We start from the raw sequence: 26,699 nt of genomic DNA on the forward strand, positions 1-26,699 counted from the left end.
TCTGTTCTGCACTCCTTCAGTCCTAGCCTGTTGGGTATTCCCTATTTTAATCACTCCATCACTGGTGACTGTTTTCAGCTGCCTGGACCCTGAGGTCTGAAATGCTCTCTCTCAATCATTTCCTCTTTTTTTTAAAAACTATCCCTCCTAAAAGATACTCCCTAAGGGAATGACCAACTCCCAAAAATATACTTAACATTAAAATCAATAAATGGATTTCATAGAAAAATGTAAAACATTTTTTTTCTTTGAGGGTTATTAGTCTTGAATTCTCTTTCCTGGAAAGTAGCGGAGGCTGAATATATTCAAGACCGAGCTAGATTTCTATAGACAAGGGAGTCTAGGCTGTTGGGACAAGGGGAGGGCAGGCAGGGAAATGAAGATGAGACCACAAACAATTGACCCATCATCTTACTGAATAGAGAAGCAGGCTTAAGTGCTCAATGGCTAAATCCTACTCTTAAATCCGATATTGTTGCTGCTTTTTCAGAGGCATACCTTTAATCTTGGGGATTTGTAGGAAATTAAAGTGTACATGTAGTTGGTTTCCTATCCACTGGGGTTTGGAGCAGAGCCTAGTAATTTACTGCACTGTAACTCTGACCGATAGCACTTCAGATGAAGATGGTTACTTTGGTGAGCTTCTTGGTTTTGCCAGGAATGATATGTGCAGGGCATTCCATTTCACTAAATCAATATGTATGCTTGGAAAAAAATACTGTTTGTACAGGTTGAAGAGTGGCTGTGCAACTGGAGGAGCTGAAATCTATCTTTTACCAAAGGATAATTGCGCTTTTCACTTTTTTTGACAGGTAAGTTTTTTTTCTTTTGCTAAAAAAGAGTACGTTTTAGAAAGCTTCTCATAATCACGATTAATTCAGGTTGGGCAAGGATTATTTCAAACTGTGAATTGTATTAAAGAGACCTTTTTAAACCGTAGTGAGTGTATATCAATGTTACCTCAAATTTCTTCAGTGAGAAACATGTTGTCTTGTAATCTGTTTTAAATAATGCCTTGGTAAGAAGAGGAGTTTGGAAGGACATAACATGCTAATATGTAAGATCAGCATCATAAGCACAAAAAGAACAAGGAGCAGAATAGACCGTTCTGTAAAGAGCCATGTTGGACTCTCAACTTACTCTCTTTCCCTCCCCAAATATTACCAGGGTTGCTGGGTTTTGCAGCACTTTGTGTTTTAGTTAATACTCAACGGTCTGAAGAAGATTAGAAAATGAATGACCTGCATTTATGTGGTGCATTTCATGTTCCAGCATATCCCAAATATGCTAAAAAGCCAATTAAATATTCTCAGTACAGTTACTGCTGCAAAGTAAGCAACATGGCAGCCAAATTGTGCACAGCAAGCTCCCACAAATAGCAACATTATAACAAATACATGTTAGCGAATTTTGAGAAGATTTATAGCTCAGGTTGGGGGTCTAGATGTAGGTTTGCTTGCTGAACTGGGAGGTTCATTTCCAGACGTTTCGTCACCCTAATAGGTAACATCTTTCGTGGGCCTCAGGTGAAGCTGTACATGATTCTTGCTTTCCAGTTTGGGTTTCTTTGGATTGGTGATGTCATTTCCTGTGGTGATGTCATTTCCAGTTCTTTTTCTCAGAGCGTTGTAAATGGGGTCTAACTCTGTATGTTTGTTGATAGAGTTCCGGTTGGAATACCATGCTTCCAGGAATTCTCATGCATGTCTCTGTTTGGCTTGTCCTAAGATGGATGTGTTGTCCCAGTCGAAGTGGTGTCGCTCCTTATCTGTATGTAAGAATACTAGTAAGTGAGGGTCATGTTGTTTTATGGCTAGTTGATGTTCATGTATCCTGGTGGCTAGTTTTCTGCCTGTTTGTCCAATGTGGTGTTTGTTACAGTTCTTGCACGGTATTTTGTAAATGACATTAGTTTTGCTTGTTGTCTGTATAGGGTCTTTCAAGTTCATTAGCTGCTATTTTAGTGCGTTGGTGAGTTTATGGGCTACCGTGATGCCGAGAGGTCTGAGTAGTCTGGCAGTCATTTCCGAGATGTCTTTGATGTAGGGGAGAGTGGCTAGGGTTTCTGGACGTGTTTTGTCTGCTTGTTTGGGCTTATTGCTGAGAAATTGGCGGGCTATGTTCATTGGGTACCCATTCATTTTGAGTACAAATGATGAGAATCCAACAATGTGGTTGACCCCTAACTGCGTGTGGATGGGCAATAAATGCTGGCCGAATCAGCAACACCCAAATCCCATGAATGAATAAAAAAAATTACAGTAGGATTTGAATGATTCTGTTTTCACCCAAGCTTTTTGTAATCATCATGTATCATGATCATCATTTCTGGTTTCCAGTTGAAAGTGCCATGACATTAGCCAGTTAAATTAAAAATATTCGCTGTTTGAATTAAAAGCTTAAATTGCTGTTACAGTATTAGTGGAAAAAAAGTAGCTAAATTTGATCATTCTATACTGGAATGACAATTTCTAATTAATAAAAACTATTCTTAATTCCCAACTTCTAATTGATATTATGATATGGCTGTACAAAGTGGTGAGATTTCCAATACATAATAGGCACAGTGAGGCAGTGGAATTTTTTATCTTCAATTAGGAAAGAGAGACTTGGTGCATTATCAAAAAGCAGCTTCAGTCGTCTGGTCACTTGGTCAGATATTTAATATCAGACGGATCCATTTCCTAAATGTGGGAATCATGAACAAAAGTAAAGAAGTACTTTCTATCAAAGGAAATAACAGACTGGCTGACATTTATTCTTTTGAGTTATTTCTTAGAAACATCTCTGTCATGTTAGCATTTCTGTCAGGTGCAACATGGTATTTTTTTTAAACATTTACAGGATATGGGAATCACTGGCTAGGCCAGCATTTATTGCCCAGCCATAAGTCCCCTTGAGAAGATAGAGACAAACCGTTGTGGAGCTGGAACCCCCATAATGCTATCAGGAAGAGAGTTCCAGAATTTTGACACAATGACCATGAAGAAACAACAATAAAGTTCAAATCGGAATAGTGTGCAGTTTGGAGGGAACTCACATGTGGTGGTGTTCCTTGTATCTGCTGCCCTTGGTCCTTTTAGCTGTTATTTGCTTCAATGTTCAAAGCAGAAAGTTCCAAATTCAATTCTCAGTCTGTTGAGATACCTAAACACAGCTGAGGAAGTTGAGTGCTTTACCTGACCTCAGTCCTGCAGGGTTAGAGAGGGAAAGGTGAGATTTTCAATTCCTGATTGCTTTTGAGTCACGCTTGTAGTAACTTAAGTGCATATGTATGGAAGTGTGACGAGAACTTGATTCGAGTTTGATTCATCCAAGACCAAATATTATATTGGCACTTAATTGAAGAATAGCGACTTGAAAGAGGAACTAGAGACCTGTTAATGTTTTGGAAAATGTCACCCAGTAGGTCCAGCAAAGAGTAAAGCAAATTTGCAGCTCTCTTCCAATGGAAGTTGCAAAGACTAGTAGGGAAGAGGTACTTGGTGTAGGAGAGGAGAGAACACCCAGTGAGAGTATTAGACAGGTTGCATGTGTCAGTAATGAATGTGCAGATGAAAGTATTCGTGGTAATTGTGGTTGGCAGTCCCTTGATTTGAGAACGATGTCTATGCAGGGGTGCGGGCTTCTGCCATGCATCTTCAAGCAATTGAACAAGTTGATTCTCCAGACCTTTGGGCTCATGAGCACAATATAGGGCTCTCATGAGGGAGTGGGAGTTCAGAGGGCAGGTTTCCTTCCTTTTCTCTCCTCTTGTATTGCCACTGTGCTTCGTCATTAAGATCTTCAGATTAGTAGCAGTTTACAACGGAAACTTAAACTTGAGTGCAACTAGGAAAGCACGGTTACATTGGAGGTTGTCATAGTGGCTGTAGTGATTATAACAAGGTCAATCAGGTGTACCTAATAGAGTATGAGTTCCCAGATTGGGCTGTTAATCTGGTTCAGACAGGGAGCCCTGACTAACAGATGTAAACCGGATTGTTAGAGGTTCCATTTGCTCTGAGAGCTGGCTCGAAGGAAGCTGGATCAGTGTTAAGGATTTTCCATGTGTAAATAAAGGGTGACTTGGTGACAGGATACTAGTCCCTGTGGAGTTATTTCAGTGTCAACGAGAGAGAAACAAAAATGCACAGCTGAAGAAGTTCACTAGCAACAGTTGTCTTTGATTTGTGGTAAGCATTTCTGGCATTGTGACGTTATTTAGGAAGCTTGATGCATTCGATCCTGCTGCTGAAAACTGGACCCAGTATGTAGAAAGAATGCATTATTATTTCCAGATAAATGATAAATGAAAAGCAGATGAAAAACAACGAGTAATTCTGACAGCCTATAGATCAGCAGCTTTTTGGGTTGTTAGGAGCCTAATATTTATTGAGGCAACAGATATTAAAACCTTTCAAGGGATGACGGATTTATTTAAGGACTGTTACAACCCCACGCCGCCTCTAATTCTAAGATGCTATTGGTTTTACTCCATAGTTCGAGAACTATCGGAAGGTTGTTATGAAACTTGAAAGGGTTCAGAAAAGATTTACAAGGATGTTGCCAGGTTTGGAGAGTTTGAACTATAGGGAGAGGCTGAATAGGCTTGGGCTGTTTTCCCTGGAGTGTTGGAGGCTGAGGGGTGACTGTAAACAGGTGTATAAAATCATGACGGGCATGGATAGGGTAAATAGACAAGGTCTTTTCTCTGGAGTGGGGGAGTCCAGAACTAGAAGGTGTGGGTTTAGGGTGAGAGGGGAAAGATATAAAAGAGACCTAAGGGGTAACCTTTTCATGCAGAGGGTGGTGCCTGTATGGAATGAGCTGCCAGAGGAAGTGGTGGAGGCTGGTACAGTTACAACAATTAAGAGGTATCTGGATGGGTATATGAATAGGAACGGTTTAGGGGGATATGGGCCAAGTGCTGGCATATGGGACTAGATTAGGTCAGGATATCTGGTCAGCATGGACGAGTTGCACTAAAGGGTCTGTTTCTGTGCTTTACAATTCTATTACTGTATAACTGGGGAATCCGTATCGGGATCTTTAAGGAGTTTAAGATGACTGGCAGAGGCGTGTGACTTTGGTTTTACCCTTAATGATATGTGTGATTAATGATGTAACCATGCAAAAGTGCCTCCTAGCTGAAACCCAACTGGACTTCAAACAGCTACTGCAACTGGCTTTGTCATTAGAAAAATGCAGCACATGAGCTACAAGGTATGCCGATGGAAGTGGACCCCTTTGTCAGGCCGACTGACCTTGGGGGACACCATTTGAGTGAAGGCAATTGCATAGCCTCACTCCGGACATATCCTGAACCGAGGGGCTCTCGGTTAGCCCACAGAAAAACTCCAAAACAGAGCCAAGCCTCAGCCAACTGTTAACAGTTCTTTCAGGATCCGGGCTAGCAAGCCATTGTAATTGCTGCCAGTATGAAGATTCAAGACAGCAAAAGAGTCCCACTCGGCCTGAATTAAGTAAGAGAACTCATACGCCAATATCCAAGAGAGTGCACACCCTGGAAAGGCCAGCTACTTGGAACAGTTGCATTGTTTAGCAACATCTAAATAAAAACCAGTCAAAATAAATATCTGTTGAAATGGTTACCTGGTTCTAGTGGAGGTTGAGACCAGCGCGGTTGTATCACTGACACAGAGCCAGTCTTAACAAAACTCACCTAGACTCCAGTCCTTATGTTTGCATAGGACCTCGGCTAGACTGGGAACCTTTATAGATTAAGGGTATGACTTCATTTCTGGTCTTGTATGGAGTGTTCACTTTATGAACCGATTGTTGTGAAAGACTGTTGTTGTGAAATGCCTAAGGACTACCGAAAGAGCCAATGCCACCATGCATGTTGACCAGGATGCAGTTCCATCATTCTGAACCCACCCAGTGCAATTTGCCTTACATTTAAAAGTAGAGGAAGAAATCAGGAGACTGGAAAGCGAAGGAAGCATCAAACCATACGGTTTGCAGAATGGATAGCACCAGTTGGACCAATTGTGAAGCCTGATGGGTCAGTTTACCTTTGTAGGAATTTTAAACAAATGGTAAACCACTTCTCGCAGCTGGGTAAATACCCCATCCTTGGCATAGAGGACTTATATGCAAAGCTGTCAGTGGGGAGCTGTCCTTTATGAACAAAAATAGAAATTGCTGGAAAAGCTCTGCAGGTCTGGCAGCATCTGTGAAGAGAATCCGAGTTGATGTTTCAGGTTGAGTGACCCTTCCTTGTGTCCTTGATGAAGCTGGACATGTGCCATGCATACCTGCAGTTGCGGTTTTAAGAGGAGTCCCGGAAGTATGCTACAATTAATACCCATAAGAGTTTGTCCCAATATATGAGACTGATATTTGGGATATCTTCAGCCTGTGCAATATTTCAGTGATCGGTGGAGATCATTTTATGAGGTCTACCTCAGGTCACCATTTATCTAGATGCGCTAATAATAGGGAAGACCAATAAGGAGCACTGGAGGACTTAGTCATAGTCCTTAGACGTTTCTTCCAGGCAGGCACATGCCTTACAAGAGAAAAATGTGTATTGTAGGCACCCAAGTGACCAACTTGGGCAACTGAGTCGACAAATATAGGTTACGCCCATTAGAAAATAAAGCGAGGGTGATCAAAGGTGCCCTGGCTCCCTCGTCTGTACAGAAGCTAAGGCATTTCCTTATATTGGTGAATTATTATGAAAAGTTCATATGTAACCTGGCCTCCATCCTGGCACCCTTAAATCTGTTATTGAAAAAGGGTCAGCCTTGGAAATGGTCTTTGTAGCCAAGATGTAGCGTTTAGGAAAGTGAAGAAACAACTGTCATTGTCTAAGATGCTGGCACACTATGATCCCAAGTGAGATTTTGTGCTGACATATGCTGCTTACCTGTATGGTTTTGAGGTAGTGTTGACTCACAGATTCCCCAATGGAGAGGAACACCCAATAATGTACGCTTCTCGGACTTTGTCTGATGCAAAGCGCAAACACACCCGAATAGAGAAGGAAGGTTTAATGGACGTCCTTAGTATGAGAAAGTTCCAGTCCTCATACCTTCACAGACATAAATTTTTAATAGTAACAGTCTACTTAAAGAGGACAAGGCTGTGACACCCATAGCTTCAGTTTGAGTTCAGCGGTGGGCTCTCATTCTAAGTGCATATACTTACAAGTTGGAGCCTTGTCTGAGAGGCCAAGTAGCAGATGCTTTGAGCTGCCTCCCACTGGCAGATACACCACTGGTGGTGCCTTCATGGAAGAGTCCATTCTGGTTTTAAACTTTCTGGACACCCTTCCAGTCGCAACTAACAACATCAGAGTGTGGACACAAAACAATCTAGTTATTACCAAACTGAAACAGCTAGTGGTGATGGGGAAACAAAAGGGCTATCACAACCAGAAATAAAACCTTTTTGGATCCAGTGAGACCAGATCACAGTAGAGGATGGCATTTTATTATAGGGAGCAAGAATGATTGTCCTGAGTAAGGTCATTGCCACTTACTGGCTGAGCTCCAACAGGGTCATCCAGGTGACCAAAATGAAGATGTTGGTAAGAGGTATGTCTGGTGCCCAGGATTGGTTGCAGACACAGGTGGGGCAGTATCCAGAGTGCCAACAAGGATAGAAATTACTACCAGCAGCTCCCCCACACACTTGGGAATAGCCATGTAAATGGACTTAGTTACACGTTGACTATGCCAGCCCTTTCATGGGTTCAATGTTCTTTGGACCACTCAAAGTGGTTGGACGTGCATAGATTTCACTCATCAACACAGGATGACGATAGAAAAGCTACGAGCGCATTCTGCAATACACAGGCTCCTGGAAGTGCTGGTCACAGAACAATGGACCATCATTTACCAGCAGGGAATTTGAGTATTTCCTCAAATCAAATGGCATTCAGCACATAAGGACAGCTTTATACCACCCATCACCCAATAGACTGGTGGAAAGAGCAGTCCAAACTTTGAAAGTAGGCTTAACGATAGCACCTACAGCTTCACTCACTACCAAACTGTCCTGGTTCTTATTTGATTATCAGACCACTCCTCGTGCAACCACAGATATAGCTCCACTAGAGTTAACAGGTTAAATCTGATCTTCTCAGACCTAGGGGGAGGGAGGAGAGAGCGAGAGATGGGTGAAATGGCATCAGGAACTCTGATGCCAGATACAATACTCCTCTAAACAAGAGAGATGGTTTACTTCAGGGGACAAAGTTGTGTGCTGAATCCATGGAAATGGCCCTGCGTGTGTTAGAAGTGAGGTCAACACGAGGTCAGGTGCCATGACAGACAAAGTTCAGGTAAGAGAGGCTGTCCTGAACAAGCATAAGGACCACATGAAAACTGCAAACTCGTGAACGTGGCAGGAGCAAAAACATACCGGCTTCTCAGAACAGCCAGAAAGGCTGTCAGAACTTGTGGGTACTACTCCTCCATCTAGCGTCAAAGAAGCCTCAGAGTCTGAAATGGACACTGGATGTTACAGCCTGGATGCTTTTACCGCCTGACGAAGAGGATGTACTTCTTCCAAGATGCTCCAGGTGCAAGAGATAGGCTACGGTCAGGTACATGCTGCCCTTGGCTGAGGCTGAGTGGGAGGAACCGGACCCAGTGCAAAATGTCCCAGGAGAGGCTACAAGATCATGTCCATAGACATAGAGAGGGAGAGAGATGTAGTGATTGTAACAAGGTCAGCCAGGTTGACCTCACAGAAAATGAATTCCCTGACTGGGTCTGTTAATATGGTTCAGAGGGCCCTGGCTCGCAGATATAAACAGAAATACCAGAGATTCAGTCCACTCTGAGAGCTGGCTCTGAGGAAGCAGGACCACTGTCAAGCATTGTAAATAAAGGCTGACTTGGTGATGGGATACCGGCTTCTGTAGAGTTATTTTGGCAGATATGCTAGACTGTTCAAACTTGGACTTGTGTTTTCATTAATGCACCCATATGCCATGGAGTGAAGGTCCTTGGGGCTGGCTCTGAGATGAGTCAGGAAATTCTAGACATGAAACTACCACTCCTTGGGCTCCATCAGAGACACTATATGATGATGTTATGCAAGAAATCCTCTGCTGAAAGTTAACTTGGAGCATTAGTGCTAAAATAAGTGCCTTCCTCAATTGATAAAAATAGCTACATTTGATACATCACAGTTTTCTGAGGGTGAGATTTCAATATTGAATGTGGCTTTTGCAACATAGATTTTGGTTCCTTTGAGCGGAATCTAATTGCTCTCTACTTGAATGTTTTGGACTTTGCTTGACCTTCCCTCCATCATAAGGTCAGAAGTGGAGATGTTTGCTGATGATTGCACAATGTTCAAACCATTTGGGGCTCCTCGATACTGAAACAGTCCATATCCAGACAATATCCAGGCTTGGGCTGATTACTGGTAAGTAACATTCATGCCACATTAACGCCAGATAATGACAACCTAAACACCATCTCTTGACACACTCTCATGTTACAGCACTGAATGCCCCATTATCGACATCCTAGGGGTACCATAGACGAAAAACTAAACAGGACCTGCTACATAAATACAGTGGTTACAAGAGCAGGTCAGAGACTAGGAAAACTGCGGCGAGTGATTTACCTCCTGACTTCCAAAGCCTGTCCATCATCTACAAGGCCCAAATCAAAAGTGTAATGCAATACTTCCCACTTGCTTGGATGAGTGCAATGCCAACAGCACGCAAGAAGCTTGACGTCATCCAGTCTGCCTGATTGCCATCCGAACATTCATTTACTCCACCACTGATGCTATGTATTAGCGATGTGTACTCTCTACAAGACGTCCTGCAGACATTCACCAAAGATATTGAGGCAGCAGCTTCCAAACTCCCAATCAATTTCTTTGAGAAGGACAAGGGCAGCAGAAACATGGGAACAAGATCCCTTGCAAGTTCCTCTCCATGCCACTCACCATCCTGACTTAAAAATATATAGCTATCCCTTCAGTGTCACTGGATCAAAATCCTGGAGTTCCTCCCCCTGCAATGGCATTGTGGGTCTACTTGTAGCACATGGGAAAATTAAATGCAAAATTATCTAGTTCTCAGGGATCCTGTTGGAAGTCACAAAGTTATTTTCAGGTGTTTGAAGAACTGGAACTTAGCATCTCCATTGCTTTGCTATTGTGAATCTATTGACAGACTAATGTTCCACATGTGTAAAGAAATGTGTCATGACAAATGTAATATTTAAAAAACGTGGTTTATGTGAATTTACTGTCCTCTGCTAGTTGCTCCGATAACGATAGGAAGGCTGTTGTTACACTTGAGAAGGGGCAGAAAAGATTTAGAAGGACTGGATGATTTGAGCTATAGAGAGAGGCTGAATAGGCTGGAGCAGTTTTCCTTCTTTAGAGACTGCAATTTCCTGTCCCACGTGGTTGAAGATGCCCTCCAACCCATCTCATCCACATCCCGCACCTCTGCCCTCGAACCCCACCCCTCCCAACGTAACAAGGATAGAAACCCCCCCCCACGATCCTCACTTTCCACCCTACCAACCTTCGCATAAACCGCATCATCCGCAGACATTTCCGCCACCTCCAAACGGACCCCACCACCAGAGATATATTTCCCTTCCCACCCCTTTCCGCTTTCTACAAAGACCGTTCCCTCCGTGACTACCTGGTCAGGTCCACGCCCCCAATAACCCACCTTCCCATCCTGGCACCCTCCCCTGCCACCGCAGGAATTGCAAAACCTGCGCCCACACCTCCTCCCTCACCTCCATCCAAGGCCCCATCAAAGTTTTACCTGCACATCCACCAATGTCATTTATTGTATCCGTTGCTCCCGATGTGGTCTCCTCTACATTGGGGAGACTGGACGCCTCCTTGCAGAGCGCTTTAGGGAACATCTCCGGGACACCTGCATCAATCAACCGCACCGCCCCATGGCCCAACATTTCAACTCCCCCTCCCACTCTGCTGAGGACATGCAGGTGCTGGGCCTCCTCCATCTCCGCTCCCTCACCACCCGATGCCTGGAGGAAGAACGCTTCATCTTCTGCTTTGGAACACTTCACCTCCAGGGCATCAATGTGGACTTCACCAGTTTACTCATTTCCCCTCCCCCCACCTTACCCTAGTTCCAACCTTCCAGCTCAGCACCATCCTCATGACCTGTCCTACCTGCCAATCTTCCTTCCCACCTATCCACTCCACCCTCCTCTCTGACCTATCACCTTCATCCCCACCCCCATTCACCCATTGTACTCTTTGCTACCTTCTCCACCACTTATCTCTCCACCCTTGATGCTCCCTGCCTCCATTCCTGATGAAGGGCTTTTGCCCGAAACATCGACTTTCCTGCTCCTCGGATGCTGCCTGACCTGGTGTGCTTTTCCAGCACCACTCTAATCTAAACACTGGGGCATTTTTCCCTGGAGTGTTGGAGACTGAGTGGTGACCTTATAGAGATTTATAAAATCATGAGTGGCATTGATCGGGTGAATTGCCAAGATCTTTTTACAAGGGTGGGGAGTCCAGAGTTAAAGAGGATAGGTTTAAGGTGAGAGGAGAAATATTTATGAAGGACCCGAGAGACAACGTTTTCACGCAAAGGGTAATGCACATATGGAATGAGAGGAAGTGGAAGAGCCGGGTGCAGTTAACATTTAAAAGGAAACTAGATCAGTACATGAATAGGAAGGGTTGAGAGAGATAAGGCCAAATGCTGGCAAATGGGACTAGGTCAGATTGGGATGTCTAGTCGGCATAGTTGAGTTGGAATTAAGAGTCTGTTTCCATGATATGTGGTTCTATAGCTCTAAAACACTATAACTGAATGACTTAAGTGTTAATCTTACTATGTGTATCTAGTGGTTGACATAAGCTGGACTGATTAGAGTGTTAGGTTTCTTTTCCCAAAAAATATTTTTTAACCAGTTTATGACAACCCAGCAGCTTTCGTTCTGGTCACTCACAAATTACCAGATCTACTTTTGTAACTAGCTATGCTGGGATTTGAATTCAAAATGTTTTAAGTTGTTAGTTTAGGATCTATATGACTGCACTATTGTGCACTAATTCTAACAAAGTTTAGTTTAAAACACATTTTTCAGTTAAAATGTTAACTTTTATACAATTTTAATTATTTTACAGTGAAATTGAAGTGTTTAATTTTACATTTTAATTTGTTCAAAATAAATTGATTTATTTTGTTGCAGATCAAAATAGAGTAGATGTTATATCATTTGTAGTACAAGTTGACACATTTAAGAATGTACCTGTTGGAATATTGAATGAAACTAGATTAATAAGCAGAACAATTCTATAGATTTAGTAAACAAAAGTTTAACTAACATGGGAAAATGAATGTTCTTTCATAATTACAACCTGCTACTGAACTGATATGGGCAACTTTGAAATACTTAATTTATGAAAATTTCACAGCCTTGGTTGCTCAAGACAGTGTCATCATTTCAACTTTAGAACTTACTGATTCCTTCATTGGAGAAGCAGGTAGAGTAGGTCCTGAATTCTGTTTTAATTTTTGTTTGTTCAAAGCTCTCATCACCACCTCTATTACTACATCAAGGCCATATCTTCTTTCAGAGTTTAGGGATACCTCTAGTATGCTAACCAAATAGCCATTTAAAAACCATGTTATTTTAGAAATATAATGAGCTTGCATGCTTGGCTCCAAGTCTAGAAGCAACTGCTCTACTGGAACTTGGTCACAGCATGAGGACAATAGAAAAGAAATTGTTATTTCTTTTAAGACATCCCTGAAGGGATCAAATATCCTCTCTGAGTCATCGGGATGATCAACTGTCTTGGAATTTCTTGGATTGTCCCAAAATTCAGCTTGTTGTTCCATGTCCCGGATGCTGGCTTCCCAGAATATGATTTGTCCTGGATCCCTCCACAGAGAGCGTTGGGACCCAGCATAATTTAATTGCTCAGGCACTAAGCTGCTTGGAGGAGACTCGTTCGGAAAGACTATGTCAGGAACATGCAGAGGCAAGATTGAGGCATCAGAGGGAATGCACAAGCCTCCAAACAACCCAGCTAACCAACGCTTCACCAACTGCCTTGCATGTGGCAGAATCTGCAAATTGGATATCAGACTTATCAGTCATCTTAGAACCCATCGAATTGGACTGGAAGCAAGTCATTCTGAAACCTGAGAGATCACCACAGAAGATGCATTCTGTAATCTGGCGATCTTAACCTTGAACATATTTAACAACTGGTAACGCACAGCCCTCTGGGGCAGTAATTTCCAATCAGACAGCAGTAATTGTTCATACTATTTTGATGTTCTGTTGTCATCATTTGTATTATCAAATATCACTTTTGGCCTTTTCTGAATTTCGCTCCAACAGGATGTTTTATGAAATGACCTTTTATAAGGATGTTGGCTTTGTTTGGAATAAAGCAAAGAGGATAGATACGTGGCTTGGTGTGAACCAATAAAAATGGCAAAATGTTTCAACCTTCAAAAAGGTAGAAGATGTAAACCCAGCTCATCTTAATGCTTATCTCCCAGGTTCCAAATTGTGTTTCAGGAGTCATTTCTTGACGCTGACCCGATATTACGCTACTTCCACCTTTATATTGTCACAGTAGTTGGTAGACGGTGCATCAGATCTTTATGTAAATACATTAAGAACTTTAAAGGTGAAAAATGGGCTTAATACAGTCATTGAATTTCAAAACAGACTGTAAAGGACACATTTTTTCAATTTGTTATGCAGTACTTCGATGCCTTCCATCCTGATAATCCACATTATGTTGTTCTAAGAATGACCTATTCTTTCCAGTTTACTTTTTGTCACTTTTGAATGGCGACGTTTCTTTCTATGAGCTTGAAAGAGTATCATTTTACAAATTTAATATAATATCCCTTCTTAGTTCAGATAAAATTTGTATTAAAGAATTAATATTTTCTTCTAAATTATTACTTCCTGTTGAATATATGCCCTGTTTTCCAGTGTTGAAATGTTGCAATTTGCTATTTTTATCGTGTAATTTGCATTGAAACGGTTACTTCAGAATGAGATAGTAGCCCTCTTAAGCCACTGCAGACCTCTGTGTCAAAGTGATTTATTGGATCTATATTTCAGTGCCAGCCTTTTCATGTGATAAAGGACCAAATAATGACAATTAACAAATGGCCTTGCATGGTGAATTAACATCTGCTTTCTGAAACAGAAATTCCTAAAAGCCGTTTCCAGTGTGTCCACGTTTTATGCTAGCCACAGATGCTGGGGTCAAGGGAGGGTTGTACTGCTCTACAAAATAAAGGAATGAAAGGAAGTTTAAGCTAATGCTAAGAACACAGAAGTTTAGATTTATTTGGTAAGCTTAAATTTTATTTCTCGGAGAAAGAGCACAAAACTCTCACTGATTTAGTGTTCTCCTATAATAGGAGACAAAATTACACCACAGGGACTAATGTTCAAAGGTTTTCAAATTTATCCTGTTCACTTGATTTAAGAGTATAATAAGAATATTTGTTGAAATGAGATTGTAAATATTTCTTGACTGCACATTAACCAGATTTGTGATAGTTATCATAGCTTATGCAGTTCACAGTTTTCAAATTTCTCATTCGGGAGAGGCTGATCATTCTGTTCAGTATATTTAAATAAATATTGCAGGAAAGTATAAGTACACTTCTGAGTAATTCGAAACTAGAAAAAAGCTAACAGTTAGTCAGGGTCAAGGTTTGACACAGTAGAATATGTTACAATTTCTATTATAAGAAATGGGAAGGCATTCTGCATGTGGCTATGTTAAATGGTCTGGATTGTAATAATATAAATCTTCCATCAGTTTTAACAGAAATGATAATGGAAAACATCATAGACATTGGAGTTAGTGTGTCAAGCTGCATTTCAACCCAATTGAAATCTTGGGTGCAACTATATTCACTTCTTGGATAAGGCAAGGAAAGTGATGAAGGGAAAATAATTGGGCAGTGTGGAGACATATTCATCCTCTTCTGATACTTCAGTAATTGGGTAAGAAGGTCCATTGGAAACCTTATGGACTCATCTGCAATTAAGGTCCTTAAGAGTTCAATTAATGACCAATAACAGGCCTCAGCTTGTCTCCAGTCAAGAAAAGTGATTGATTTCCTGACTGCTGGTGGGGAGTGAGAATCTATTTACACCAGTCTGGGGCCAACTTGGGCCAGGAGTGCGATTTGAGGAGTTGGCTGCTGAAGGCTGTGCTATTGCCTATCCGATGAGACTCGAGTGACTGAACTGCTCACCATTGAAACACCTGAAGAATAGGCTTCCAGTGATGATATGTCACATCTAGACACTACTAGCCACTGGTTGTTTGGCTGCTTCTGCCAAGGTGGGACTTCAACACCGAGATTAGTGATTTACCAGGAACACTGTTGGTCAGCCATTAACTGGCTGATTGATGTTCAATCTGTCAAGCTTTCTTATGGATGAGAGGCAGACAGTCATTCACAGGATCTTTAGTGCTCAGTTAGAGGCTGCCAGTCTCCCTGACTTGCATGGCTCAAAGGGAGAGACAGCTGTGTTGGTGGGGAACACTGAAAATTCAAAGAGCTGGATGTGCTTCTGTGTGGCACTGAGTTATATCATGTCACACCTACAGCATTGGACAGCAGCTTACATGACAAACATACAGCATATACTTCAAGTGAATGGCCATAAATGAAAGTCAAAGGGAAGCAGTGACATTGGGGTTAAGAGGGACCAGAGTTAGGGCAAACTGCCATAATCAGTCAAGGGACTCATCCTGTTGCAGTCCAGGGGACTGGTGACAATCAGTGAGATGTTTGTCACCCTATCAGATTCTTGGTATTTTTATCATTGCAGTGTGGGGACTAAGGAGTGGATCACAGTCAGTTCTGCCTTTCAGTACAACCAGTATCAGGCCTACAGAGAGGACTCCAAGATGTGTTGGAGACTGCAGTCCTGGGGTTGTACCAATTTTTCCTGCAACTGGATAAAGGTTGGTTTTGAGTGTGATGGAGATGCAGTTACTGGTACTCTATTAGCAGAAGAGGTGGTGAGGTGTCCCCAGTGAGTGATCGTGAAGAACAGAAGACAGGAAGAGTCAGTAGTTAAGTGGATGAGGAACGAAAAGAGCTGCCAAGGGTCATGATGCATGTCGACAGTGAGAGTTGTGATCTATCCATCAGCCTTGGTGAGATGTGGGTGCAGTGGCAGAGTTAGACTGAGTAGAGAACCTGTAAGTGTGAGATGGCAGAGAGATGATGGGGACACTTAAATTTGTGGAGCAAGACCTTCTGTCTTTGCTGCTGTGCATCCTGTTTCACCTGGCCACACTGCACTCACCTAGGCTAGAGACTGGCTTGGTCTGGCTGTGTGGCCTGCTAGGGCAGTCTGCAGTAAAAATGACTGCCTTCCCTTCCACCACCCTATCCACCACGTCCTCCGGATCCCCGTTCATGACGTAGCGACTGAACTTACCTGGCCTAAATGTAGGGACTCGGTTATAGAGTATTGCATGTAGTTCTGATCACTACACTATAAAAAGGATGTTGAGGTTTTGGAGAGGGTGCAAAGGAGATTTACCAGGATCAGAGTGTATTAGCTTAAGGAGATGGTGGACAAACTTGCTTGAGTGTCAGAGGCTGAGGGCTGACCTGATAGAAATAGCAGTGCTAACCACGGTGGCACAGTGGTTAGCACTGCTGCCTCACAGCGCCTGAGACCCGGGTTCAATTCCCGCCTCAGGCGACTGACTGTGTGGAGTTTGCACGTTCTCCCTGTGTCTGCGTGGGTTTCCTCCGGGTGCTCCGGTTTCCTCCCACAGTCCAAAAGATGTGCAGGGTCAGGTGAATTGGCCATGCTAAATTGCCCGTAGTGTTAGGTAAGGGGTAAATGTAGGGGTATGGGTGGGTTTCGCTTCGGCGGGTCGGTGCGGACTTGTTGGGCCAAAGGGCCTGTTTCCACACTGTAATCTAATCTAATCTAATCTAATCTAAAACTATGAGAGGCATGGACAGGGTGGATAGTCACGGTGTCTTTCCCAGGGTTGAAATGTCAGGGGTCATAGGTTTAATGTCAATGAGGTAATGTTGAAAGGAGATGTGCGAGGCAAGTTTTTTTTTATGCAGATGGTTGCAGGTGCCTGAATGTGCACCCAGGGGAGATGGCAGAAGCAGATTCGATAACCAAAAGAGAAAATGCTGGAAAATCTCAGCAGGTCTAGCAGCATCTGTAAGGAGAGAAAGGAGCTGATGTTTCGAGTCTAACTGACCCTTTGTAAAAGCTTGCAGATGCTGCCACACCTGCTGAGATTTTCCAGCATTTTCTCTTTTGTTTTCAGATTCCAGCATCCGCAGACAGATGGGATTAGTTTAGAAAGGCATCATGGTCAGCACAGACATGGCGGGCTGAAGCACCTATTTCTGTGTACAGTCCTCTGTTCTGTATAATACTAAATAAAGTTAGAGTGAAATGTGTGGCTTAAAGGTTGGTACGGAACAAATGGATTAGAATTCATGGAACCTGGCACCAATACTGGAGATGGATGGATGTTCTTTGATTTGATGCTGGGATTGTTCTCATGAATTATCTCACCAGGAAAGTGGAGAAGAGTTTAAACTAAAAAGTGGGGTTAAAGATTCTAGTAAGGGAAGATAGGATAAATTAAAGAAACAATAAGGCAAGAGAGCAGGTAGCAGTAAGGAAAATGATAATCAAGCAATTGTGGACAGGATAGCGTGTGCAAATTTACCAATGTGCAAGAAGATAAGCCTAGAGGTTATGGAAATTGTAAAGAGACAAAACTAAAGCCTCTGAGTCTGAATGCATGTATCATTCTCAACAAAACAGATGAATTGACAGCTTAAATAGAAATAAGTAAGTATGATCTGACAGCCATTACAGAGACGTGGCTGCAAGACGACAAAGGCTGGGACCTGATTATTTAAGGGTACTTGACATTTCAGAAGGATGGGAAGCGGGGAAAAGTTGGAGACATTTATTATATAAAGTATTAAAGAGAAATCTCTGCACTCCGAAAGATTAAGACATAGAATAGGTTTGGCTGGAGATAATGAATAGTAAAGGTAATAAGATTATTGTAGAAGCCACTTACAGGCCCTTAACAGTAACTGTGCTGCAGGACTAGGCATACAGGAAGCAGTTTTGTGGGCTTGTGAGTAACGCTGGTGATAATGCCTGGTGATTTGAGCTATATTTAAATAGGAAGAGTCAGATTGGCAGAAGTGGCATGAAAGATGAGGATATAAACTATTTTCAGGACAGTTTCTTAAATCATGCATGTTCTCGATCCAACCAAAGAGCAGGTTATTGTAGACCTAGTAATGGGCAAAGGTTAGAGTATTATAGGTCGTAGGATTAATTAATTGTCTCAAGGCAAAGGTGAGCCTGGTTAGCATTGATCATAAGAATTTGAATTTGATATTCAGTTTGAGGGAGGGTATGTCTAGGAATAGTTTTATGCTTAAAATAAGATTTCTTATGAGGATACGAAGAGAGAACTCACTAAAGTGAACTGGGAAGTTAAGTTAAGGAGTAGGTCAGTAGAGGTTCATAGAAGACATTTAAGAAAATATTACATGACAGTCAACAAAAATATAATGAGAGAGCGAGCACCTCGAGGGGAGGGGTGCAGTCCATGGCTAATAAAGTTAAAGATGGTGTGAAATGGAAAGAAAAATTTGTGTTCAGGAAGATTAGTAAGGCAGAATATTGGGCAGAATACAAAAACTAGTGAAGAGTAAGAAGAAAAACAAGGTGAGACATTAGATTGGGGGGGAGGAAGCTAGCTAGAAATATAAAAACAGATGGTAAGAGTGTTCGTAAATACAGGGGATCGCCAATTTATGAACATCTGACTAAGGAATGCTCATACATATGTATATAGGTACATATCCATGGCAGCTGCCATCTCCCTGGCCCTATACTCATCCCTGGAACATCTGAATAACAAGGATACCTCCTATTTATTGTCTTTGGATCTGCCTTCAGCACCATAATTCCAACAAAACTCAGCTCCAAAGTCTGAGACCCAGGACCCTGTTCCCCTTTGTGTTACTGGATCCTCAATTTGCTGACCTGCAGACTGCAATTAGTAAAGATAGGCGAAAGCACCACCTCCACAATAATCCTCAATACTTGTGGTCTGCAAGGCTGTGTACTCAGTCCCTTGCTGTACTCCTTATACACTCTCAACTGTGTAGCCAAAATCAGCTCTCACTCCACTTACAAATTTACTGATGACACCACTGTAGTGGATCGGATCTCAAATGACAATAAGATAGACAATTTACTGGCATGGTGTAAAGACAACAATCTGTCAATGTCAGCAAAATGAAGCAACTGGCCATCAACTTCAGGAAGCAGAATGGATGTCTGGATCAATGGTGCTGAGGTGAAGGTGGTCGAGAGTTTCAAGTTCCTCGGAGTAAATATCACCAACTGTCTATCCTGGTCAATCTACATCAATGTTACAGTCCAGAAAGTACACCAATGCCCCACACTTCCTCAGGAGGTTAAGAAAGTTTGGCATGTCCACAATGACTGGAACCAATATTTATAGATGCTCTGTAGAAAGTATCCTATCGGGATGCATCATGGCTTGGTATGGCAACTGTTCTGCCCAAGACCACAAGAAATTGCATAGAATTGTGAACACAGCCCAGTCCATCACACAAATCAGCTTTCCTTCCATTGACTCTGTCTGAGCTTCCCGCTGCATCAGGACAGCAGCCAACATCATCAAAGACCCCTCCCACCTAGTTATACTCTCTTTTACCCTCTTCCATTGGGCCAGAAGATACACAATTTTAAACATGTATCAACAGATTTAAGGATAGCTCCTTCTCTGCTGTTATCAGATTTATGAACGGACCTCTCACATATTGGAGTTGATCTTTCTCTGCACCTTCTCTGTAGCTGTAACACTATATTCTGCATTCTGATCTATTACCCTGATGTACTCACAAAAGGTATGGTTAGTCTGGTCAACATGCAAAGCAATACTTTTCACTGTACCTGAGTACATGTGACAATAATAAATTCAAATCATCAACAATTCTGTGCATAGTTTTAACACTTCAGCATCCGACCTATGAACATTTCCTGTACTTATGAATGACTGTTTTCCATTGTCCTGAATTGTGTTCTGAATTGCAAACAGAGTGTTTGCAACCTAGGGACTGCTTGTGTTTAAAAATGAAAAGATTAAGTAAAGTAAGTAAACATCCTCTAGAGAAAAGTCTGTGGAATTAATGATGGAAAATAAGGACTGGTATTGAAAACTGACAAGGCCGAAGGTTTGATGGATTTCATTGTTGAATCTTAAGATAAATAGTTGCTGTGATCGTATTCATTGGAGTTCAGAACAAGAAGAGGTGAACTGATTGAAACATACAAGATCCTGTGGGGACTTGACAGGATGAGCGCTGACTATGTGTCCTCGTGGGTGAAACTAGAAGTGAGGGGCACGGTTTTAAAATAAATAGTCTGCTAATTAAAATGGTGATGAGATTTTCTTTCTTTTGCATTCTCTTCTCAGAGCGTGGTGGAATCCAGGCCATTGAATAATATTAAGGTGTACTCAGGTAGCTCCTTGACTAAAAAGTACATTAAGGGTTATGAGGTCAGCAAGAAAGTGGAATTGAGACTGTGGTCAGCTCAGTTTGATATTGTCAAATGATGGAGCAGGCTTGAGGAGTTAGGTGGTGTAGTCCTTCTCCTAATTCATTGGTTCCCATTAGTGTCAGTACAAAAAAACTACTTGAGAAACTAATGGAAACAAAAGCTGCTAAACCCTTTGACCTGTTGAGCTACATTCTAGGTTGCAGAGGAGATTGATTTTGAAAAGTTCACTATGGAGTGTGGGCATCACTGGGGTCGGCCAGTATTTAGTGCCTATCCCTAGTTGCTCTTGAGAAAGTGGTGATAAGCTCCCTCCTTGAACAGCCCAAGTGCTGTAGGACAACTAGTCATTGCAATCTTTCCAAATTCCCTAAATTCTAGAATGGTGGCAGTTGTTTTGGAAGGGTACAAATATAATACTGCTACTCAAGAAAGGGGAGAGAGAGCGAGAAAGTAAAGAGCTACAGGCTAATTAGCCTGAGATTGGTTGTCAGGAAAGTGCTGGAATCCATTATCAAGGATGTTATCGCAGGAACTTAAGTGTAATATGATTAGAAGCAACATAATTTAATGAAAGGGAAATTGTGCTCAACAAATATTTTTTAGGCCTTTGAGGATGTAACTGGCAATGTAGGTAAAAGGGAATCAGTGCATCTAATGCATCTGGATTTCCAAGATATATTCAGCAATGTGCCATATAAGAGGTTATTACACAAGTCAAGGTCTTGTTTGTTGAGACTATATACCAGCATGGATCGAGGATTGATTAACAGACAGAAGGCAGAGAAGGGTTGCATGGGTCCTTTTGAAGTGTTAGGCTGTAGCAATAAGGGTGCCACAAAGATCTTTTGCTGGAGGTTCAGATATTTTAATCCTATTAATTACTTCGATGAAGGGTCACGCGTAATTTATCCAAGTTTGCCAACAGCGCAAAATTTAAATGAGAATTTAAGCTGAAAGAGGAAACCAAAAGGCTGCAAAAGGAATATAGGCATGTCAAGTGCATTGGCAGTAAGATGGAAGATAAAATATAAAGTGAGGGCATGGAAGGATATTCACATTGGATAGAACAATAGATTAGAATTATTTTCGGTTATGAGAAAGTGTTTGATGTTTAGAGAGAAATTGTAATCTCCTTGTAAATTAAACATAGGAAATGCATGTGCAGGTTTCACAAATTAGGAATGCAGTTGAATTGAATTGAATTTATTGTCACGTATACCGAGGCACAGTGAAAGCTTTGTCTTGCGAGCAATATAGGCAGATCAGAGTTAAATAGCATAGATATGTAAATAATAGGTAAACAGCAGCAAAAACAAAAACATGGCTACAGGAGTTTGAGAGTCCATTCAGTATTCTAACAACAGTAGAGCAGAAACTGTTTCGAAGCCAGTTGGTGCGTGTGTTCAGGCTTCTATAGTTTCTTCCTGATGGTAGCGGTTGTAGATACATCCAGAGAGAATGCTTTTGATGGCACACCTATAAAAGTTGGCAAGGGTATTCATCGTCATGCCAAACTTCCTCAGCTGCCTGAGGAAGAAGAGATGTTGGGCCTTTGTAACCAGTGCATCCACATGAAGGCTTGTTGTGGATGACCACTTCCAAGAGCTTGACACTTTCCATTCGTTCCACCTCTGTGCTGTTAATGTGTGGGGGGGCATGAGTAACATCCTGCCTAAAAACAATAATGAGTTCCTTGGTTTTGCTGGCATTGAGAGCTAGGTTGTCCTCAGTGCACCATTTTTCCAAGTCTTCCGCCTCCCGTCTGTTTTGTTTTGTCACCATCTGAGATTCGACTGATTATGGTGGTGTCATCAGTGAACTTGTAAATGGCATTAGTCTGGTATTTGGTGAAGCAGTCATGGGTATACAATGAGTACAATAGGGGGTTGAGTATGCACCCCGGGGGGCCACCAGTGTTGAGGATTAGTGAGGATGAAATATTGTCTCCAATCTTCACTGGTTGTGGCCTGTGGGTCAGGAAACTGAGGATCCAGTTGCAGAGAGTGGGGTTTAGTAATCACTCTCGAGGAGATAAGTGTCGAAGGCTGAACTGTAGACAATAAGTAGGATTCTTACATAGCTGTTCTTCGTGTCAGGATGTTCTAGAGAGGAGTGAAGGGCAAGTGATGTGGCATCTTACATGGATCGGTTGGTCCGATAGGCAAATTGGAGTGGGTCAAGAGTAGTTGGGAGGTTGGAGTTGATTAATGCCGTGACCAGCCTTTCAAAGCACTTCATGACCATCGAAGTTAGGGCCACTGGGCGGCAGTCATTGAGACATGCTGCATGAGCCGCCTTAGGCACAGGGATGATGTTGGTCCTCTTGAAACAGGCAGGGAGAGGTTGAAGATGTCCCAAGAAGACAGCTGCCAGTTGATCTGCGAGTGTTGTACAATTAAGTTAAAGTGTGAGGGGAAAGCAATCTTGCTACAATTGTTCAGAGTTAAAGTGAGACCACACTGGCAACATTGTGCACAGTTTCATCTCCTTATCTAAGGAAGGATTTATTTGCCTTGGAAGTGTTGCATCAAAAGTTCATTAAATTATTCTTGGATTGAGAGGGTTGTTCTGTGTTGAGAAGTTGAGTGGAGTATGTCTACTAGAGTTTAGACGAATTAAGCATTTATGATTCTGAGAGGCTGTTTCTCTTGGCTGGAGTGTAGAGCTTGGGGACACAGTCCCAGGCTAATGTGTTCACAGAGATGAGGAACGTCTTCACTGAGAGGGTTGTGGACCTTTTTTAGAGTTGTCTGTCACCAAAGGGTTGTAATTGCTCACTCAAGGCTGAGATTGATAAGTTTTCAGACTCTAGGATAATCGCACAATAGAGGGATCAGAAGGTTCCACTTTTGTCTATGAGCTAGCTGAACATTTTGTGGTCAGCAGTTGAGGAGTTATAGTTGGCTTAACTACCTTAAACTTGTCAGGTGAAACACCACAACTTGCACAGGAGAAGGGATGACTTTGTCAGAGTGACGCCAATAGTGTGGGTTCAATTCCCGCAACAACTGAAGGATTCTCCTTCTTAGCTTCTCCCCTATCCTGAGGTGACCACCACAGTTGTCTTTTTCTAGAGAGAGAGAGCACCACTATGGTCTGGTAGAAATATGGCGACTTTACCTTTTGCCTTTTAATTGTGGAAGAGACTGTTAGTGCTGACGTGGGAGCCAGCAATTAGGTCAAGATACATTAGTTGTCATTTAACTATCCCCTTTGTTCAGGCTCGAGCACACCCTGGTGTTTCACTTAACAATCACTGGTTGGTAATGATATGCAATTGCCTCTAACTTTTGCCATTTTCTTAGTTTCATTTTTCCAAATCTTCATGGAGTTCTAGATCCATTGGCAGTAGTAGAAGAGGAGGAAAAATGTGTAATTGAAGATGTATTATCAAGCACAGCGAAAATTGTGCTTATTTGTGCTTCAGTTCCAGAGAGGCACCATTAGACAGTTTTGGACAAGATAGTCATTGCCCTCAAGCTGCTAGTCTCTGATCCAGTGCTCTGTGTGTCCGTGTATCGGTCTGTGGAAGTCTTGGTCAATCATGATAAAGAAGTTCAAGGTACATTCCCTCGTCTGCTGGAATATTTTCTATGCACTGCCTTCCTCTGTCCCTTCTTTGTATGCCCTATGTTCATGCTGGTTTCTTTTTCTCCTCTTCTAGTCAAAGTGTTAGGTGAAACAACGCCTCTTGTTGAACTAAACTAGCTTTCCACAAGCTTGGACAAATAAACACCCTTTCACAAAGTACTGTCAGTTCCTGCAGCCAAAAATCTTCAAATCTCCAGTGTAGTGCATGAACAGCCCTAACCATCTTGTAAATTACCTGAAAACAGCTCATGATGCTTTTAGTGTAAACAGAAAATGCCAGAAATGCTCACCGGGTCAGACAGTTTTCATGGTGCTCTGCAGATGCTGCTTGACCCTGCTAAATCCTTCCAGCATTTCTATTTATATTCCCAGTATGGTCTAAGCCAAGCCCTGTACAAGTGAAGCAAGATTTCCCTCCTTTTGTACTTTAACTCAGTTGTATAACACAGAATTTGCATTTCTGTTTATATTTCAGATGATTAGCATCTGCAATATTTTGCTGTTGTTTTTATACTTAAAATATTACTAGAAATGCCATTTTCTGATTTTTGTGATCTGATTTCTAAGTGTCAAAGAGAATGACAACTATTGCAAAGGGAGTTTTCATCAGATTCCAGTGTTAGATCCTAATTGACAAGCTTTTATTAGCAAGTTCATCAGGTTCCTGAAAGGAATCTGACTCAAATTGGCACGGCCAAATCCAATGCATGAAATGGGCAGGAAAGTATATGACGACACAGTTCACCTGAGTTCCAAGGAAGGGTTCTGGACCCAAAACATTAATTCTGATTTCTGTCCACAGATGCTGCCAGACCTGCTGCATTTTTGCATCAATTTCTGTTTTTGTTTCTGATTTACAGCACCTGCAGTTCTTTCGGTTTTTATATCCTGTATGACTTGACTTTTATTGCTGTAGTGCTCATTTTCTGCAAATAAGATGGGTGTTTCCATGTGAAAATTTTCCTCTTCAATTTTCTCTTAATTGTTGGTTTTCTGCTTAAACAGCTTGAGACATTCTTCACCTGAAAGGCACCAGTACATGTAACTTGTAGCTGATATTAAACTTTCACCTGATCTAAATGTATCTGCAGTCTTTTCATTAACAGCACAGCTCCTCCTTTACTGGATATTGTTTCCGTTCTATTCTGTAGGATTAAAAACAGAAGTGGATTCATACAGTCCATCCGCACCGTAGAGGGCTTAATTCAATGAATTTTGTTTTGAGTCATGCAACAACGGAATGAAGCATCACAATTCTGCATTCACGGTGCGAGGTGAAAATTGCTTTTGATTAAGTCTTGTCAGTCATTTCCATAAAACAGACCTTGTTCCCCTTTGATGTGAAGGAAATAGAGTCACAGAGATGTACAGCACGGAAACAGACCCTTGGGTCCAACCCATCCATGCTGACCAGATATCCCAACACAATCTAGTCCCACCTTCCAGCACCTGGCCCATATCCCTTCAAACCCTTTCTATTCATATACCCATCCAAATGCCTCTTAAATGTTGCAATTGTATCAGCCTCCACCACTTCCTCTGGCAGCTCATTCGATACACGTACCACCCTCTGTGTGAAAAGGTTGCCCCGTAGGTCTCTTTTATATCTTTCCCATCTCACCCTAACCCTATGCAACCCCAGGGAAAAGACTTTGTCTGTTTACCCTATCCATGTCCCTCATAATTTTGTAAACCTTTATAAGGTCATTCCTCAGCTCCCGACGCTCCAGGGAAAACAGCCCCAGCCTGTTCATTTTCTCCCTATAGCTCAAATCCTCCAACCCTGGCAACATCCTTCTAAATCTTTTCTGAACCCTTTCAAATTTCACAACATCTTTCCAATAGGAAGGAGACCAGAATTACATGCACTATTCCAACAGTGGCCTAACCAATGTCCTGTACAGCCGCAACGTGACCTCCCAATTTCTGTACTCAATACTCTGACCAATAAAGGAAAGCATACCAAATGCCGCCTTCACTATTCTATCGACCTGCGACTCCACTTTCAAGGAGCTATGAACCTGCACTCCAAGGTCTCTTTGTTCAGCAACACTCCCTAGGACCTTACCATTAAGTGTATAAGTCCTGCTAAGATTTGCTTTCCCAAAATGCAGCACCTCGCATTTATCTGAATTAAAGTCCATCTGCTACTTCTCAGCCCATTGGCCCTTCTGATCAAGATCCCATTGTATTCTGAGGTATCCCTCTTCACTGTCCACTACACCTCCAATTTTGGTATCATCTGCAAACTTACCAACTGTACCTCTTATGCTCACATCCAAATCATTAATGTAAATGACAAAATGCAGAGGACCCAGCACTGATCCTTGTGGCACTCCACTGGTCACAGGCCTCCAGTCTGAAAAACAACCCCCCACCACCACCCTCTCTCTGTCTTCTACCTTTGAGCCAGTTCTGTATCCAAATGGCTAGTTCTCCCTGTATTCCTTGAGATCTAACCTTGCTAATCAGTCTCCCATGGGGAACCTTGTCAAACGCCTTACTGAA

The 26,699-nt window shown here is 42.1% G+C and overlaps 1 protein-coding gene across 3 annotated transcripts in view; it reads left to right on the top strand.

Moving 5' to 3' along the window:
• c16h11orf49 (chromosome 16 C11orf49 homolog) overlaps nt 1–26,699 on the top strand; it is a 340,513-nt gene that overhangs the window by 23,556 nt on the left and 290,258 nt on the right. The window contains exon 2 of one of the 3 annotated variants that reach the window (XM_043705472.1): nt 25,343–25,465. The exons of 1 other annotated variant lie outside the window; for it this stretch is intronic. In XM_043705472.1, the coding sequence (XP_043561407.1) occupies nt 25,432–25,465 (34 nt within the window). In that variant the 5' untranslated portion in view covers nt 25,343–25,431. The remainder of the gene's footprint in view (nt 1–25,342; nt 25,466–26,699) is intronic. One more of the 3 variants, XM_043705471.1, reaches the window with a different exon arrangement.

This window comes from Chiloscyllium plagiosum, chromosome 16, assembly GCF_004010195.1.
Source record: "Chiloscyllium plagiosum isolate BGI_BamShark_2017 chromosome 16, ASM401019v2, whole genome shotgun sequence".
Classification (NCBI taxonomy): Eukaryota; Metazoa; Chordata; class Chondrichthyes; order Orectolobiformes; family Hemiscylliidae; genus Chiloscyllium; species Chiloscyllium plagiosum.